This window comes from Catharus ustulatus, chromosome 2, assembly GCF_009819885.2.
Source record: "Catharus ustulatus isolate bCatUst1 chromosome 2, bCatUst1.pri.v2, whole genome shotgun sequence".
Classification (NCBI taxonomy): Eukaryota; Metazoa; Chordata; class Aves; order Passeriformes; family Turdidae; genus Catharus; species Catharus ustulatus.
Genome location: NC_046222.1, coordinates 7,635,133 through 7,654,620, shown reverse-complemented (window position 1 = coordinate 7,654,620; position 19,488 = coordinate 7,635,133). Strand labels below are relative to the sequence as shown.

General features: G+C 38.4%; 1 protein-coding gene across 3 annotated transcripts in view; it reads right to left on the bottom strand.

Annotated features, from left to right (window-relative positions):
- Nucleotides 1–15,102: 15,102 nt before the first annotated feature.
- GBE1 (1,4-alpha-glucan branching enzyme 1) overlaps nucleotides 15,103–19,488 on the bottom strand; it is a 137,192-nt gene continuing 132,806 nt past the window's right edge. For all 3 annotated transcript variants that reach the window (XR_004417028.1, XM_033051807.1, XM_033051809.2), the window contains one exon: nucleotides 15,103–17,150. Coding sequence is in view for 2 of the 3 variants with exons in the window: in XM_033051807.1 (XP_032907698.1) it covers nucleotides 17,094–17,150 (57 nt within the window). In the remaining variant the exon portion in view is untranslated. The remainder of the gene's footprint in view (nucleotides 17,151–19,488) is intronic.

The window sequence follows — 19,488 nt, the reverse complement described above, 5'->3', positions numbered from 1 at the left end:
GACAGCTGGCAAAAGATTCTGTCCAAGCAGACAAAACCCAGCACCTGAGCCAGGGGAGCTGATATTTGCCTATACCTACATTTCTTCTGAAATTATTATTTAAAATCTGTTATTTAAAATCTGACCATTTGGCAAAACTCACTGAAGAATAACAGCCAAATAGATTCAAACTTCACCTGGCAGTCCTGTCTACTACACTGTTATAGAGAACTACAAATCCTTGTTTTCAGGCAGAGATATCTGTGGAAGTGGGAGCAAAAATTCTTCAGGGGTTTAGGCCAGACAGAAGATGTGTGCTGATGCTGTGGCAAGGATTGCCTCTGGTGGTGTTGCACACATAATGTCAAGCTGAATTTGAAAAATGCAACTCATTAACTTGAATTATGAAAATAATGCAAAAGGGCACTCACCAGAGGACTTTTTTTTTTTCCTTTTTTTTTTTTTCTTTTCTCCCTCTCCACCCTTTTTTTTTTTCCCCCCCCTTTTTGCTTTTCTGTGAAAACACTACCACTCCTCCAGGAGATGTACGTGCTGCCTGGAGGTTTTCAGGGAAAGTTACCCTACCTAAGACATTTGTTGTGATCTGAAAACCCCTCCCAACTCCAGCTGTGGCCAGAGGCACAGGAACAGCAGTGAGCAGGGTTTGCCATGCAGGCAGGCACAGTGCTGGGCTCATTCCTCAGAGCAGCCTCAGGCCATTGACCTTCCAGAGCAAGCTGCAAAGCTCATCTCTTTCCTTCATGGAAGTGGAAAAATGATTTAAAAGGTAAAAGCCGAGACTAAAAAAGCTATGATATGGAACAGCCTGGTTTTTTTTCCTTCTTCCCTCACATTTGTATTCATTATTCTAATCACAGCATACACCAGAAGAGTCTAGAATCTAGGGCAGGTGCCTGAAATGTCATACAAAACTCCAATCCACTAAATATCTCAGAAAATTGGAACATTATTGGTGATTGCTCAGTTACTGCAAATGTGCTGTTTGGCCAAGAATTGACTAAAAGGTGAAGTGTGGAAAAGAAAGTATTTATGTGTTAATGAAATATGCAACATTAGAGGGCTGTAAGCACCTAGGGAGGGCAAGAAGTTATACTTTCTTAGACAACTTTAAATAAGAACAAAAGTCACACAAATTATGGATAATTACTAAATAATAACAAAAATCACTCTTTTTTGAGTAGCAAAGCTTTAAAAAATATTTGTATGTAAACACCACACAGTTAAGGTATCGGTTTCTTGAAAAGAACTTAAATTTAAGTTGGGCTTCATATTAAATATTAGCCACTCAAAAACCAAATTCACCATCTATGGTACTCAACAAAGAAAATGTTAAGATGCACATGTCATGTATGTGAGCTGTTGACCAAGAACTTGTAATTTGATAAAAATAAAGATATTTTAAGTGTTACAGCATGAACACCTTTTGATACACAGTTTGGTAACTTATTGGTTCAAAGATAACAAGTGAGAAAAAATTAGAACACAGTAAAAAAAATAAATTATAGTACAACAATGTGACTTTTATACTCAACCCTTGCACAAGATAAATTTACTAAAAACTATCAGATTTATGTTTCTAGAGAGAGGATATTCAGTGCTATAGTACATTGAATAATATTTCTTAATAAAGAAGAAAGAAACAGTGTTCCTATTGAATCTCAATTGATTTGTGCTGTGTTGCTGCCAACACAGACAAACACAGGAGATTAGTAAAGGGGGAAAATGCTTATTTTATATATAACTGGATAAAATGTGATCCATCATCCATGAAGGCACAGACTGTGCATCTCAGCTAAAACTGCTCCTTGCAGCCATCTGGTCTAGACCATCACCTGGCCAGTCTGGGCACTCAGACCTGGGCAGGTGCTCTGGTGCCTCTCAGGTGCACCTGGGAATCACCTCCTGCTGTTTTGGGGCACAGTCATGGAATAAGGTGGATGAAAACAACAGCAGAAAGAACAAAACAAGCACTGGGGGAAAGCAGCAGGAAGCTCTCCAGGGTACCCAACTACAATTTTCCCTCTTTTGGCGACTCCAGCTGATCTGCTAAAGTCATTTAACTCTTCTCCCTGTTCTCAGATGCTTTGGTTTGGGGTTTGGTGCTTTGGGCATTTTCTGTTTGCTTGGGTTTTTTCTTGGTTTTTTTTTTTTGTTTGTTTGTTTGTTTGGTTTTTTTTTTAGGGCAAGGGGACATTGGAATTTTTTTTTGTTTCTTTGTTTCTTTGGGTAGGATTTTTGTGTTTCTTTTTGGTTTTGGCAAAGGATTTAATAGAAGATTTTGCCATTTGATTTAGGTAGGTTCAATTAATGACCTGTCACCTTTAGTCAACTAATTTAGACAGTGTCCTCCTTTTCTTTTTCTGATTCACTCAGTCCTCAATCCACTGTTTCATCAAAATTCTTGTTAACCTGGTTAACTTGAATGTTTCCAAATACTCTACTTTTGTTTTCCATTTCATCTGCCTTTTTGTTTTCCCTTTCACTCTAATCTCTCTGTGTTTGCTGTCAGTAGTAACTCAGGCCCTTAAAATCATTGCAGTAGTGAAAGTCATATCTGGGATCTCTGTTAAATAACATAGCTGCCCTACAAGGTTTGTTAAATTCTAACCAGCCTTGCTCGTTCTGAGAGCACACCAACAGGCTGCAAATGAGATAAAAACTCCTGTGCTGAGAATGTTGAGATGTAATAACACTGATAATGTTACACAGACTAACATTTTAACGAGGATTCACTGAAATGTACTGGGAACATTTGAGGAAAAAAACTATACAGCTCAGGGAAAACAAGGAGAGACCAAGCAGCTTTAGTTCATATCTACTCTAGATGGAGTAGGAGAACTAAATAATCAAATTTCAGCACCTTAAATCAAGGCACTGGAAAGCTGAATTTCTAGTTTATTACATCAAAGTTATATTGCTTGTTAGCTCAAGTGTTTAAGCCCTTTTCTTTTTTAGTTCAAAAATGTTAGATTTTGTAGTCCATCAATCCAACCATCTCAGAGCTGTTACTGGAGCTAAAAAACCTCATAAGGGAAAAAAATTAAAAACAAATTAATGTGAGAAGATGAGATAAATCAAGTAGTGAAGTCAAGAGTAAATTATCAAAAAGATCTTTTATCAAAAATGAATGATTTTTTCTACTTCAAGAGTAACCCATTAATTTTATTCCCCCCACTCCATTCCTTAGCATGATTGTAGTTCAAGCAGCATAATGTAAAAATAGGCTTATTAAGATATGAAATGTGTTTAACTCTCATCATAAGCACCACAGTCCTTCAAAATTTAATTAAAAATATATATATAAATCAGGAGAGCATAAAAGCCTTTGCACTTTTCAATAATTAAGGGGAAAAACACATTTATAATTGGCAAGCTGTAAGCAAAAGGGAGCCAGAAAATAAATGGCCTGGGTTGGACTTGGCAACTCTGACAGTACTAGGACTGCTTTCATTGACCTTAAATGAGCTTTTGCAGCATTTGCTGCAGAGTAATCCCAGGGATTTCTTTCAAAAGACAAAATGTAGGGGGCCCAGTGTGATCTGATATGAGTTGGGCAGTGATTCCTTGCATATCTGTGTCATTTCTACATGATACTGAGCTCCCCAGTCCTGAAGGAAAAAGGAACACAAAATAAAAAGCATAAAATAGTTATTCCTCTTTAAGGCTTTTCTCTCACTGGCATTCCCCAATCGAGCAAACTCTTAAATTCCTGCCTAGAGTGGCCAAAGAGAAGGGGTGGGGGCACATCAGCCCCTCCCTGACACAGCTGTGACACTCAACTCCTTTTGCAGTGGTTTATGCCATGTGTGGACTTGTTCATTTTGCTTATTCACCTCTGCACAATCCTGTGCATCCCTTTTCTCTCATGGAGCAATTACAAGATGATAAAGCACCAAAGGGTCCTTAGGCCAAGGCTCCATGGTGCTAAAGGAACATCCAAGGAGGTGCCAATCCCAAAGGCAAGAACCTGAGCAACAAATTCTGACCCTGGGGGGCTGGCTGCAAGGGTTATCAAACATTGTGAGATAAATGGCACAACAATTTCAGGGCTTCTGGGAACTTGTTGAGAGAGTTTGCAATAAAATAACAAGGTAAATCACAGCAGAGCAGATTGGGGATGCAGCAAAAGTACTGATGGTGAAGGCAAAGTAATCACAAAGATGAAATAGTTTGCCAGTCATTATCAGCCCTTATTATATGATTATTATTTGGCTGAGATACCTCTATCTGTATCTCAGGAGCTGTAGGAATCCAAATTCCATTTCATAATTCATAAGCAGCCTGAGAGGTAGGCAGAATTTTTTGGCAAATTTACAATATTAAAACACTTTTTCAAATTCAGCACACTGAACCTTGAATCCTGCTTTCCACTTCATATAATTCTGATGCTAAGGTATCAGAGTCCTGGTAATTACATCCCTGTGTCACAAAGACAAAAACACAGCTTTAAGGAGGAAATATTATAGTTCTCACCAACCTAAAATTTGATCCTAGAACTTTCCTGATTCACTTCTTTAAAGGAGCCCAGTTCAATGAAAGATTCAATAGCATCTACTGAACAAACAAATAGCATTGAAACCACTTAAGCAAGAGCATTCAGGATTACAGACTCTGGCTGTTTAGCAAGTTGTCAGGGCAACAGTTTCAATTAATATTTAAATAAATATAATTAATGTGAGAGAAATATACAAGCTTATTCGTTTGTCTGTATATTTTCCTTAATTAATGCAGAACCTACTAAAAAAAAAGCTCATTAGCAGAATTCCACAAGAGGAAGATCAGTCTTTTCATTCTGTTTCCAAAAGATAAAAAAAAAATAAAAATCCAAACCTCTGTAAATGAACAATCTGATGACGTGTTAACAAAGTTTTCATTGTTTGTTGGTTATGCATATATGTCTAGGAAATTCCTAAGGAAACAAGAACTTTTGTGTTAGGTTTGTTCAGGTATACAAACAGGAGCTGTTCCTGACCCTAAAACAGATGGAATCTGGTAAGTATTGATGCAAGTTTTCACTCAAAGAGAAGAATAAGAAATATATTTTGTGATCACATGCATAGAGCATACACACATCCAGAAATGTACACATGTACTTTTTATGGAGACAAAATAGCCTCAAAAAGGAGAGAGTGAACATTCACAGTGGGCCAGGTATCCCTAAAAGAAAAAAAGTAGTGCTTTAGTACCATTTCCACTTAAGGTCCTGGCAAAGATCTGGTCTGGCTTTCCCCCTCCTCAGGATCAAGGAGCCCAGGTCCACCTTGCTCAGTTTCTCAGGCACATTAAGACCAAGATGTCCAAATTTGATGATTGGGCCAAATTAGGTGTTTCAAGCATTACAGAACATTTTTTTTTTTACCTTGGCAGCAAAAAATAAGAACAGTTTATATGACTCTTAAATATTTTAATATTATCAGTGTGCTGAAAAAAAAAATTCAATTACTCACCCAGAAAGACACTGACATCTGCTTAGAAAGAGATATTAATTTAAAGTTATTGCTGGATTTTTATGGAAATTGAGGAATGAATTTTCCTGGAGGACTGGAATGAGAGCAACAGCTTCAATACTTTTGTTTAGCCCTCTTAAAAGTTTATTTTTTTAAGCTTTAGTGGAAGTTAAATTGTATTTATAAATAATTATTGCTCTCTGTGATATCAGATGAAAAAATAAACAGGGATTATTCTATAAGCAACAAATCTATTTGAAGTCAGTACTTTGTTTTTGTGGCAACTACAAGATGCCTGGGCAATGCCTGTCTCTGGTGACCTGGAGGTCTCCTTTACCTGCTCCAGAAATAGAACTCTTGCCATTTATACCTTTTCATACCTTTATCATAGAACATAACACCCTCCACAATTACTCCATTTGCTGTAGAATGCAACATTACAGCACAATGAAAAAATACAGCAGAAAATGAGCAAAATCAATATGTGAAGGGCATCAAGGGCCCATCCAGCAATCCATCATCCCATCCAGCCCAGGTGGGCTTTTTTCATTACTGCAATTAAGGAATAATTTAGTAAGGGAAATGCATTGCAAGCTCTGAAAGTAGTGAATGAACATCCTGAAATGCATCCTCTTTGTGACAGACCTGTTATAAGATCACTTTTACTTCTGTTGAAGATGAAAACCACCCCCCACAATCCTTTATGTGAATATAATAATGGAGTCATTGAATGGTTTAGGTTGGAAGGGACTTTAAAGATCATCTCATTCCAATCCCCCTGCCATGAGGACATCTCCCACTATCCCAGGTTGCTCAGAGTCCCATCCAACCTGGCCTTGGAACCTTCCAGGAGTGACCCCTCTCATTCTTTCTTGTGGGCTTCCTTCAGGTGTTTGTGGCACCAGGAAGAACCAAAAATTCAGAGAACCAACTTTTGATTTTGAGTTTATGGCTGTACCAATGGGAATGGCAGCCCTCAGGTGAAGCAGCCTAGGAATGAAACAGGGAGTGTCCAGGGGGTGAGGGGAGCTATTTCACTATGTGAAATAACTATAAATTATATATAAATATAGTATAATATATATTTATATTATATGCTATATAAATTAAAACCCTCCTCACATTAAAAGAAAAAAAAAAACAAAACAACATAAAACTTGTTAGCTTTTAAAAATCTTCCAGCACACAAAGACAAATTAGTCCCAGCTAAAAAACCCTCCCAAGCCAAATTACAGTTGCCATCCAAACATCCTGTTGGTAATGATTTCGTTCACTGAAATGTTACATGCGCCACTTCAATTTATGAATCTGCATTTCAGATGAAAAAGTGCAAAATAAGGTCTATTAAATTAGATATTAAAGATTTTGCTACTGCCTGCAGTTTCTGTTGCATTAGACAAGCACATTATTTGCCATAGCAGGCAGAAAAACAATGACTAAAGGCTGTTACTATGCTGTAACAGCTACATTAAGATAACTGCAAAAATAATTGTAGATTCACAACATCAGCTCTGGGTAAACAGTTCCAGAAACATTTCTATAACTTTAATTTGCAGTGTTACATAAAGAACAGGGCTTAAGCCTAGGAGTAGGCATAGACAATAGTAAAGTCTTGCAAATTTAGAAATAATAGTGATGCCCTATTACGCTGCGTCTGTGTTAGCAAATATTTTAGGAACAGATCAAAGTGGCTGCTGAGCTCTTCACACTGCTATTCCATGTGGCTTTGGCAGTATGCTCTGGATTAGAGACAGTCTTACCTCCTATGCTGAAGCTTCCTGACAGGAAGATTTATTAGGTGCACATGGGAAGTCCTTTCAGTAGACAGAGGCCATGCATGGAAATATTGCAGGTCTAAGGAAAGCACACCAAGGGGCATTCAGAGTGCTTTTGGAGAAGAGCTGTTTGTTCACTTCCACCTCTAAAGAATCTAAATTTTTTGTCCCAGAATAGGTCTGGGAACTGAGTTAGGACATGGTAAGCAGAGACCATCTGGGGACTCACTCCAAAACTGCACATTACTGCTCTGAGCTGAACCACTGCTGCAGACACAGTCTTGCAGGGCTACCAAACAATTTGCAGCACATTTATCTTTACAAACTCAACTACCACTTTCCTGTTATCACTTTAAGAGGTTCAGGCCTTTTAGGTAACACTTCTAGAAAAAATGTCACATAGCATTATTACACATCACTTGGTTAATTAAGCAGCATAATTTGCGGAAATATTGTGCTGTTGTTAATGATGCGACTTAGAGATGCAGAAAAGAAGTGGGTACAAAATACTACAGAATTTGTACTTAAAAGTAAGGCCAAAATAGTCATGTTTCTGTGATGGAGAGATACATAAACAGAAGATTTAAAAGCAGGAGAAACAGCTGACACCTACCAGAGTTATCTGGGTATCTGTGCTCCGCATTGATTCCTCTGTCATGTGCCCTCCACCCCCAGACAAACCTGCCTTCCCCAGAAAGAGGATTATCAGACAGGTACCTGCTGCTGGCTCCTTGGGTCTTTTGCCAGCAGCAGTCACTGTGAAAGATAAGGTGAGCAGCTGATCAATTCTAGTAAGAACTGGAGTCAGAAACACTAAACTCTGTGTGTGCAGCACACTTGAGGTTTCATATCCTTGTTTACCTTGGTCATTCTGTCACCTGAGCTCTTGACATTGCACTTGTAATCCCTGGAGCATAGGCAGTGCCTGCATACTGGTGTGGGCATGGCTGGCTCCCCTAAAAGAGATGGGAAGAGGGTGAACTTGATGGTAGCAATCCAGCAGGATTCACATCAACTCACTCTCACTCATACACTGGCATCAGAGCAACCTCAGCAGGGCCCGTGTCATCACAAACCTTTCATGTCTTCATACTTTGCTTTGCTTCCCCCAGTGCAATAGGCTGTACCTGGTGAGTTTTGGAGTGAATCTCTCAAATTCTGGGCAAGCCATGTGCCACATATCAGCTTTGCAAAGTGCAGATGCACGGGACACAAAACTGACTTTGAGATATATGCAAAGACATGCTCAGACTTACCATTCCTCCTCATGGGGAAAATTCCAGCTGCAGCATACAAGCATTGCTCAGCAGATGACATGGAGGAATAAATTTAAGAAGCTGAAGGTGGTTCATTCACACACCTCTGATTGCAGATTACATCTGTGCTGTTCCAGTCATTGCTGTGAAGGCAACATTTCAAACTACTACTGATCCTTTTCAAGGACAGCCCTGAAAAGGGGCCCCCAGACCAGAGTGACAGAATCTGTTAAATTTGGGGAAGTTGGGAGGTATAAACTAGACCTTTAAGGATTAAGTAAAACATGGCCCAACACATTTGTGCTGCAGTTCACTGAGTCTCCAAGTTCCTGAGAGATTTGTCTTTTGATGGTCCCAAACCCTGGCAAATACCTGCACATCAAGATCTCCACCTCCCTGGGAGGTGGGAGACAGAAAAATAGGAAGGGATAGGGACACAAGACTGCTCAGAAGATCCACGTGGCTCGATGCAATAGAAAGAAAACAGCTAAAGGCACATAGGGTTGACCATGGCATAGTCCTGGAATGTGGCTGTACTCTGCAGGGAGCACAACCACACCAGACACCTGCTTACATTGTCCAGAATAAACAGGAAGACTGACAAGCTCAGGTCAGGAAAAAGCTAAAGCAGACAAGACAGGTTGAAAGCTATGCCTCACACCAAAGCATACCATGGCTTGAAACCCACCAATCAGTTAATACTAAAGGTCAGTGGTTTTAATCAGTCACAGCAATGTCTACCTGTGAGCTACAGCCAGCGAGAAATCAGCAATTATTTTTCATGTTTAAACAGCCTTGCACAGTGTTTTACATAACAAGGTGTGTATCACCACTCAAGCTTAAATGGGACTATTACAATCAGACACTGCAACAAGCAGGCAGTGGAAGGTAAGTGTTTCCTGGTGAGATCTTCTATAGCAGCAGCAGATGCATAACTCCAGGATATTTGTTCTTTTCATGTTTTGTACCAGCTCTACCCAGTGGGGCAAATCATGTTCAGCTTGTTTCTAAATACTTGGTCACATTACTGAATTCCTTGGGAATTTTTTAAATTGAGATAATTGTCACAAAGAACTGTCTGCTGTGTTAATCCATGAGTATGAGGAATTGCATTGCACTTGTCTGATAAGCTTCAGGAACATGGGCTGGTAAGGAAGAGTTAGTTCTGGGTACTAGCACAACTAGAGCAAAGAGAAGTATTGAATGGAGCACTCACTCCCCACTGACAGGTTGCAGATGTCCATCAATCATAAAGAGTCGATTTTCCAGCTCGAGCTACAGATCTCGGCAGCTTATGCCATTCTAGAGAGTTATATTTCCACAAAATCAGTTCCCCAGTCCAGTTCATCACTTGGCATCACCAGCCTTTGTGCAAGGACCACAACCAGCACAGCCTGGCCCACCTGGGAAAGGAGATGCTGAGTGCAGCAACTTGGCCAAACCACTGCCTGCCAAGCTCCTCAAAAGGCATCAGGCAGAAGCTACATGGGTGACTGGAATTTTAGAAGTCCAAGAAGGCCTATGGAAAACCAACTCAACAGCCCTATCACTTTACATGATTATTAAAAACCTTTTTTCCCCATAAAAATGGTGCTGTAATTCAATTACACAATGAATTTAATGAAAACCCCCTTCAAGCAGCAGCACACATTCAGAGAATTAAAGCTGTGAATGTCCATGCTTTACACATAATGTAAGCATTGATTTTGAATAGTATATATTTTTTTAATAGAACTATTCTGGAAGAGTTTTTGACAAATCTCTTCCTATGAAAATGCTCACTTGTCATAATCCAATATTTTTCACAAAAAAAAAAATCCATATTTGAAATACTGGAATATTTTTTGCCTTGGGGAAATAGGGGGTTTTTTTGCAAAAAAACCTGTTCTCTATGCCATACAGCTCACCTGCTCCATTTCATGAAGTGATTAACACTAGGTCCCTTCAGATAAACAAACCTGGATAGAAAAATTCATTTCAGTTTTGAACATGATGTGCTTGCATAATTTGATTTCTCATGCCAGTCTAAAGACAGGCTTTTTTTAGTGCTGCATAGGGCTAGTTTTTTTCTGACAAAGATATGCCACAGTCAAAGATTTAAAAGGATTTGTGGAATTGCAAAGGCAGGAATTTAAGTGGTATTTAACAAAATCAGGAAACATCTTCAATATCTTCTTATTCCCACCCCAGAAACTCCCAAAGCAAGGCTAACCCCACCTTCTGACTGATGACTGAAAACTGGGATTGCCTCAAACATTCATACTAGTAGTGACACAGGTTTCAGAATACAGAAAGACTCAGAGTGTTGCCTTTGGTCTAAAACCACTGTTACGGACAAAGAAAACAATGAAAACCCAGAGGCAGCAGTCAACAGCTGAAAGGAGCTTTGTGCAAAAGTAAAGGCTAAAATTTTCATACATTTTAAAGATCAGGCTTTCATTTCAGTTAACTTTCCATATCTTTATGGAACCAGAAGGTAGTCTTCTGCTAGAAGCTTCTCTCCCTTAATAATGAGTAAACTTTATGAAAAATTTTACATTGGAACTTATTTCCATTTTGAACTAGGAAAAATTTTTTACATTTTTTTACAGGGATAATCATATGCTACTCCTGCAAACGAACAGGTCCAAGAACTTTTAGCATGAAATGGAGTGAATATTTAGACAGCCTGCTCCTTCATACAGGTGATACCTGAACAGCAGGATAATTAACCTACTCCAGTTGTCTCACTCTACAACCCAAACAAACAGGAGATACACACCACTATTTTGTGAAAGGCAGCTAAGGAAAGTTGGGATTTATCTCCTCCCTTTTATTTCAATTTACTTTCAAATTACTTCAAGAGATTTCACCTACATTCCTTGTGCCAGCCAGTTTCTTTCTGAGGTAGACAGCTCACTCAGTTTTTGCTGGAGGTGGCGGCTTGATCCCAGCAAACATCCAAACACCCTCACAGGATGCTTGCTTAGCCCCCTCTCCTCCAGGATGGTGAGGGAACAGAAGGAAGGTGAGAATACTTCAACGGGGAGAGCAAAAGGTGCATGTGCAAGCAAAGCAGGAGCAGGAATTCATTCCCAACTTTCCATGAGCAGGAAGATGCCTAGGCACTCCCCAGCAAGGGGTGAGTGAGGACTGGGCAGGACATAGAAAGCCTTCACACAGCACAAGCACCATTCAGCCAAAACACTGACTTATCAATACTCTTTTAGCATGAACCTGTCCCACCACACCCAGTACCCCAGGACAGCTGGGTGCTCGCCCCAAGTCCTGCTGTGCTGGTTTTGGCTGGGGTAGAGTTGGATTTCTTCACAGTGTCTGCCATGGGGCTGTGTTTTGGATTTGTGCTGAACACACAGTTAACAATATAGAGATTTTTTTTGTTGTTGCTGAGCAGGGCTTGCACAGAGCCAAGGTTTTTTTCTGCTTCTCATGCTGGCAGGGAGGCTGGGGGTGTGTGGGATTTTGGGAGGAGTCACAGCCAGGACAGGTGACCCAAACTGCCCACAGGGATATTCCAGCCCACATGACATCCTGCTCACTGCATAAAGTGGGAAGAAGAAGGAAGAAGGAGGGGATGTTTGGACTGATCTGGCCTTGGTCACCTGGAGATGGGTGAACACCTGCCCAACCATGGGAAGCAGGGAATAAACACTTTGGTTTGCTCTGCTTGTGTGCACAGCTTTTGCCTTCCCTATTAAAACTGCCTTTATCTCAACCCATGAGTTTTACAGCTTTTACTCTTCTGATTCTCTCCCTGATTCCCCTGGTGGGCAGTGGGCAAGTGGCAGCCTCAGGCTTGGCTGCTCCCTGGGTTAAACCACCACACCCATTACAGCACTGCCAGTTTGGTTTCTTCAGTGCTTGCAGACACACCTCTCTTCCTAAATGCACTCATAAACCTCATACCACCAGCAGAGACAGACTGGTATTAATTGAATGCATTGAATATTCAATAACACTGTCCTTGTTCTGTACATTTAAATTGTCATCTGTGAGGCACAGTCAGAAGAAACAAGTTGAGAAAGTTCGCTCCTAGCTTTTAATGACACTGAAAATTTGGAGTCAATTTGATGTGGAGTCAAATGGCATGGATGATGAGTGCTGCATCAATTTTAATATTCTCCTAATACTGAGAAGTTATTGTCTTCATCTTAACTTTCTATTACAGTTTTCAGACCTAGTTCAATTAAACACTTAGATTTTTCTTCAGTGTTCAAAATAGCTTTGTAAATATGCAAAACCAGCAGCTAAGCTCAGACTGATTTCTTCAATACTTACAAATTCTTATGTTTTGTCCTAGTGTATTTGAGGCTTTAATTTGCCATGAATAGTCAAAGCTTATTTATATTTACAGGGTACATATTGTACTCACAGGCATGAAAAATATAATTTGTCTCATGTAATGAGTCATCATTAGCTTTTGTTTCTACCTTTCTATAAGCAGAATATTTTTAATGTATTCAACTGGAGTTATTTTTACCCAACAACTTATATAATTATTTTTAAGAAGAGCAGTTATATGTCAGCCCATCACTACTACTGCAGCTTATTTGCACATAAATGAAAAACTGAAAAAAAGCCTACTTAAAGGAAACATTCCATGAAGAAAAAATACTTTTCTCTCTATATAAAGGCAAACATGACCAAAACTTTTGGATTTCCGTTTTTTTTTTTTCCTTAAATGCTTGTGAGACTTTCAGAAAGATACTGTTTCTCTCCTCAAGAATTTGAAACAAACTCTAGATAATTTGGTTTGGTAAACCAAATAGAATTAAAAAGTAAAATTGGCATAAGAAGCTGCTCTCCATCACAGCAAATTACACTCTTAACCCTTTCAAAACACTTGCACCATAAACTCTGAGGTGTGAAAACACACATGAGTGCGGAGTCTTCTTGGCAAAACCCTTCCAGTTAATTGTTACAAAGATGCCACTTACAGGCTGATTCTTGTGAAATTGGGATCCCAGCTAAGGTATGATACATGAAAATCTGTAAAACACTGATTCATCTCTGCAGTGGTAGTTCACCCATGACAATGTGCCCAGTTTGGAAACATCAGCCAATGATAAAATACTTACATGCAGAATACTTAAATTCCTAGAAAATTAAATTATGAAGCAGAAGACAGGCAAACTATACACCTCAATATATAGTTTTTAAATTACTTTTAAGAAATGAGACTTAAATAGACAATAAGTTCTTCCTTTAACCATTAATGGGTTGTTAAGAACCTGGAGTCATGAAAAATAATGAGGAAGCTAAAACTACTTCAAGATGCTTAAAACATCATTTGAAAGCAGAATTGTGACTGACAGATTTATACACAAAAATATATCACCTTGCACTATCTGCAAGTACCACACAATTGCTTATCTGGTATCTAACTGTTCACACAGCTGCTCTCCCTTTGGCAGAGTATTACCAGCACCACATTCCTGTCTTTCAGAGCACATGGTTAAAAAAGTCTTAACTGAATTGAATAGAATGACCATGAAAAAACTTCACAGGAAAAAAACCCAGAAAGCTTGAAGAGTTTTTTCCAATTAAATTTGTTTTCCAGAAGTACTCACCAATTTTAAATAATGACTCCATTCTTCATCTTCAAAATAAACCCTGAGTTATGGGAAGAGGAGAAAACAGTGGGGAAATTAAAACTCATTGCTCATAGAGCACACCAGTGTAGTGGATGCCTGCCTGTTATCACAATAACCACCTGGTCTGGAGAGTAACTTGAATTATTAAGTACAAAGAACCCTTCACATACACAGTGCAAGACAGAGGGAAGGCCAGCACAAATCTTCAGATAAACTGTCAGGTGAAGGTGAGCTTGAGTTTTCATGGTGCGTTAGAGAAACCGTGGAGCAACAACTTCTGGGGCCAGGGATAGCAAGAATTCTCAGATGACAGGGAACTGCATTTCCAAACGTTGAAATGTAAATCCTTATCAGTCCTGCACACTAAGAGGTTATCTTTAAAGAGTGTTCTTCACTATGTCTGAATATCTGTGGACAGTTTTGTGCTCTGGGATATATCACCACAGACCATTTCGCCTACTTCTCTGACGGAGCTAAGGAGTCCTGATTTGAGGTGTGGCCAAGCAAAAAAGCTCTGGAACTCATCTGCTCTCAGAATGTGCCAGGCTTCAATCAAGACATGGTGACAACCTCAGCACATGACTGTAAGGAGAGGCCTTGGTTGCAATCACTACCAGAGTGTCACTAGAAGGAAGGTGAAAGCTGAATTTCTCTTTGTAATCCATCAGTACTCAAAGAGCAGGAGGAAGAAATTGGTTTTCCATGGGTATTGAAAAGGAAAATTTTCCAGTCTTGCAAGACAGGCAGTAGCACACTCACCATTAAAATGCAGAGGTGGGTTCCATAAAGCCCTAATTATTATGCTTTCTGTATTCACAGGTTCACCTTGCAAATTTAGTTGTTCATTTTTATTAATCTATCATTATGTTAAAGAAAATATGCATAGGTCAAATATTCTATCAATCTCATTATGAATGCTTCTGACAAGACAAGTCCCTGATTATAGGATGGAGCAAAATCTAATCTGCCTTTCAGTGTTAAGACTGCTGTAAAATCATTTTACAATGCAAGGAATGAAACCATATATGCATTTGTTTTCTCCTCCTCAGAGTTTATTTTGCATGTGATTTTACAGTTTATACTTCACATCATACATTTATTCCTTCTCTTGAAAAAGGGTTTGACACAAACGCTTGCCATTACATTTTGAAACCTGGAACTGGTGCCAGTAAAAAAGCAAAAAAAAAAAAAAAAAAAAAGCAAAAAAAATAAAAAAGAAAAAAACCCAACAAAACCCCCCTATAAAACATATTAGATCAATACAGTGTAAATATAACATGTATTAGAAGTGGCTTGTTATTTCACTATAAGGACAACAATCTGGGGAAAAAAAAAAGATAATCAGTTCCAGTTGCTAAAACAGTTCAGTATATTTTATTTAAAGTCATAGCGTAACAGGAATGCTTTTATTAGCCCACAATCAAACAATGATCAAACTGGTGCAGAGGAAAATGAAGCATGATCCTATGGTACTCAACTGCAATATAACAATCTCTGCCACACAGAACATATCAGACTGGGGACGTTCACACAGTCCTTTCAGTGTGAACTCTGCCAAAGACTGTTTTCCATCATGCTGCATTATTCCATCCCTTATTTTGCTTAAGAAGTAAGCCACAAGTAAGCATTCCAAGAACTGTGAATGGATTGTCAGTGTTGGCACCAACTATTCAGTAGTTTACACAATGGTTCACAAAGGAAACTGGGTAAAATTATGACTTGGAAATGGTCACGGACATCTTTTTCTTTGGCTACTTTAAAAGTTAGAAAATTCAGATTGGTACAAAAGACATTCATTTCGGAACCAATTCAAATATGTTTTTAAATAAATGGAACAAAATAAAGCATGTCATGTTAATTTGGTATTAATTTTCCAGAATACTCTGCAATACATTTTCAAATATACAAAATCTTACTCTTTACAAAAAAAGTTGTAGCTCATGAAGGAACTCACTTGAATTATCTTAGCAGCACTCCAATAATTAACTATCTTAATTTTAATCAATAAAACCACCTTAGCTTGATCACTGAATTTTGAGACTGCTTCTTCACAAGAAGCAATGTTTCAAAAGTTATAAAAGTGCAAGAACATCATCATGTTCCAAGCTGAAAGGCAGCTTCTGGAAGTAGTGAAATCAGTATTGCAAGGTCCTGATGTTAGTGAAATAAATACAGGAGTAAGAACTACACTTTAAGTACCTCTTCCAGTGTGGTATTGTTGCAGTAAGACCAAAACATGCTTCTCACTGAACATTTTAGTGATCTAAACAAAACACTTGTGTCATTTCTATCCAGCTGTAGTGAGATGCTCAGTCTAAGTGATTTGGGTGGGAGCAGACAACCAGCACACACAATAGCATCAGCAGGCTCCCACTCAGTCAGCCTGCTCGTTTTGCTGCCCAGCATTTTTGTGAATTTGTAATTAAATAAAAAAAAATGACAAAGTACAAGACTCTCAGAGGACCTTCTCATCCATTTGGATAAACATTTCTAATTCCATGTTAGACTTCATTGAAGAAGAGGAGCCTCAAATTAGGTCCCACAAACCGTTAAGGCTGCCTTTTAGCCAAAAACTTCTGTTTAATTTAAGCAAACTGCTTACTTTTAGTAAGAAGCATTAATATATAATGACTATTTGAATTCACTATCAAAATGAAGATTATAAGAAATTACAAACTTTGGAGCAGGATCACTCTTATCATTCCTGATAAAATTCTGTAAACAACAGTTTAATTGAGAATACCTGCTGCTTTGCAACACCTTAAGTGTAATTTTGTACTACTAGAACTACAAACCCAACGTTTTTCTTTCTGCCTCTTTGTAAAGCTTCCTCAAAAGAGGGTCTAGCAAGTCAAGAGCTCTGCAATTACATGTGAATATTAATCTTACATTTTAAACACCTATATTACTATACTCAGCCTCAGAAAGCCTCCTTAGAGCAAGTTTGTTTATACTTAGTACTAGTACAGTGTATCAGCACTTCCTTGTGACTTGCTTCTTCGGTGGTAGTTACAGAGAACTTCACTTTGGGATGTCCGTGTTGTGAAGCACCAGAGCCACCCTGCTTGGAATGTACACCTAGGAAAAACATGACAAGAACAAGAACAGTTGAAAAACCCAGAAAACTTACAGCACACAACTTCTAAAAAACAGCATGTCGAGAATATTTTAACTATTAAAACTCTGTCACTTGGGCACTGTTGTGGGTCATAAATATGACATTTAAAAAATGATTATTGACTTCTTAGCCCCTAGCACTGAAATTGCACAAGATAAAAAATGTTAAGGTAGCCTGATTACAGTCTCTTTTATTTTATTAGTTTATTGTGATATATTTTAGGTGGCTACCAGGAGAGGGCCTCATATGACTTACAATGACCAGTTTAAAAAACCTGAGAACATCTAGGTCAACAAACTCGTCAGTGATAAATGACAAAGTTTTGCAACTCTCTTTTGTTGTGAATTACAAGTTGTGATGTCATTTCATACAGGTAAATATGACACAGCACCATATTCTTCACATTCTTGGCACCTTTGGAATGTCAGTGTCTGAGCAATAAAACTCATCCTCAAGATTGGACAGAATAAAAATTAACCATTTAAATTATTGCATTTTTCTTCCCTTTCTTTTTCCTGAAATAGAAAATACCCAAACACATATAATCAAAAGACTCCTCATAGATCACAAAAGAACTTGTGGCAATGTATTTTACATGACATTCCTTCCAAGCTGAGCAGAGTCACAATCAGAAAACAAGACTGATATGTGGTATCTACCAATTACCTTGATACATGGTACTCCATCAATTGTCAGGTCTATGAATGTGTTTTCTGAACAAGTCAATAAAAATGCAATTATAAAAGGTAACACAAGATTGAAGATTATTGGCTTCATTCTGACAACGTCCTCTTGTAGACTATCCTTCATCCCTGTGGAATGTCTAATATTCCGCAATTTCAGCTGCGTTATCTGCTAACGAGAGCCTGATGGCATAAAGGCTTTCATTGTTTTCTAAACAGAATAAAGCAAAGAGCTTTAGGAAAAGGAGAAAAAGGAAAAGAACAGCTGATCTTCATTGAATCAGACAGAGCAGTGTCCAATGCTTCCTGAAAGGCAGTGAACATAATGATTTCCCCTAAGGTTTCAGTGATAAATAGCTTCTATAAACCAGTGCAGGAGAGGAAATGCTTAATGAAGTCAACTACCTCAAAACATATAGATAAAGGAGAGATTCTGAAGTTGTGTACTGAGAAATTCAGCGCTCTGGGTTTGGATGATGAATTGAGAAGGGAGAAGGAACAAACAGAAATAAGTTTTCTAAGAAAAACTTTATAAAATGTTACTTCAGTTATGGGGAAAAAAAATAATGTTAATGTAGGACACAGCAATTCTCAATTATATTCTGGTCAATAATGTGTCAGATTCTAGGAGGAGTAAATTAGCCCAATTCCTTTAAAGTCAATTTACATCAACTGAGAATCTGAGAGCAGTGTGGATCATCCAACTCCAACCACTTCATAGGCAACCAGATTTTTAAAACTGGTTTAAGCATAATTTCAGAACTTGTGCAGATGATTGCATTTAAACTAATGACAGGTATGTTTTGCATTTGCCATGAAGAGATGGATCTGCCAGCTCATTACTTTAGTCACTTGTTTCTTCCTTACCTAGGGAAATTAAACACGCTTTTTAGAGTTTTTTTATCTTGGTGGGCTTCTTACTAAATCATAAAAAAGCCACATATGGCACTATCACCTAATCTTATTTCATTGGTAAGTGCAACCACCTCTAAGGCTATTTGCTACAAAAAGCAACAATTAAGGCATGAATAATGAAAAAATATCAATTATTGAATAAATATATTAATAATTAAAAATAAGATTATTAATTATTCATTCCACTGGTGTACTATTTTTTTAAAAGGAAAAATACCACATAGCTATTAGATAATACTCATTACAAATATATAGGTGTTATTCTTTTCCCCCAGCCCAACAAGATTCCCAGAAATACTACATTTGATGTGCTCCAGCTCCAGAACATTTGCGTGATGGTTTGAAGAAGAAAAACGTGACCAATGAGGTTGGAAAGATCCCTTGTCTTCCCTGAGGCAAGGTGAAAATGGGAAGATTATCTGCTCAGGATTCCAGAAGGGTTTTCAGCCCAGATTTCTCACCTCCACTCCTCCTTCTCACAGCCTGAACCACAAAACTTCCTCAGCCTTTTCACTCCGGTATGATTCCTTTTCTTTCAGCACCTCTCATCTGAGTTACCACTCCTGTAGTAACATATCCCCCACTTCAATTAAATTTATTTTCTCTATATTCTTCCTGAGTGGACTGACTGTTTCAAGCCATTGTAGCAAATCTACTGTGCTCCAAGCATATGCTTCAATCTGCCATTTACTGATGCTAT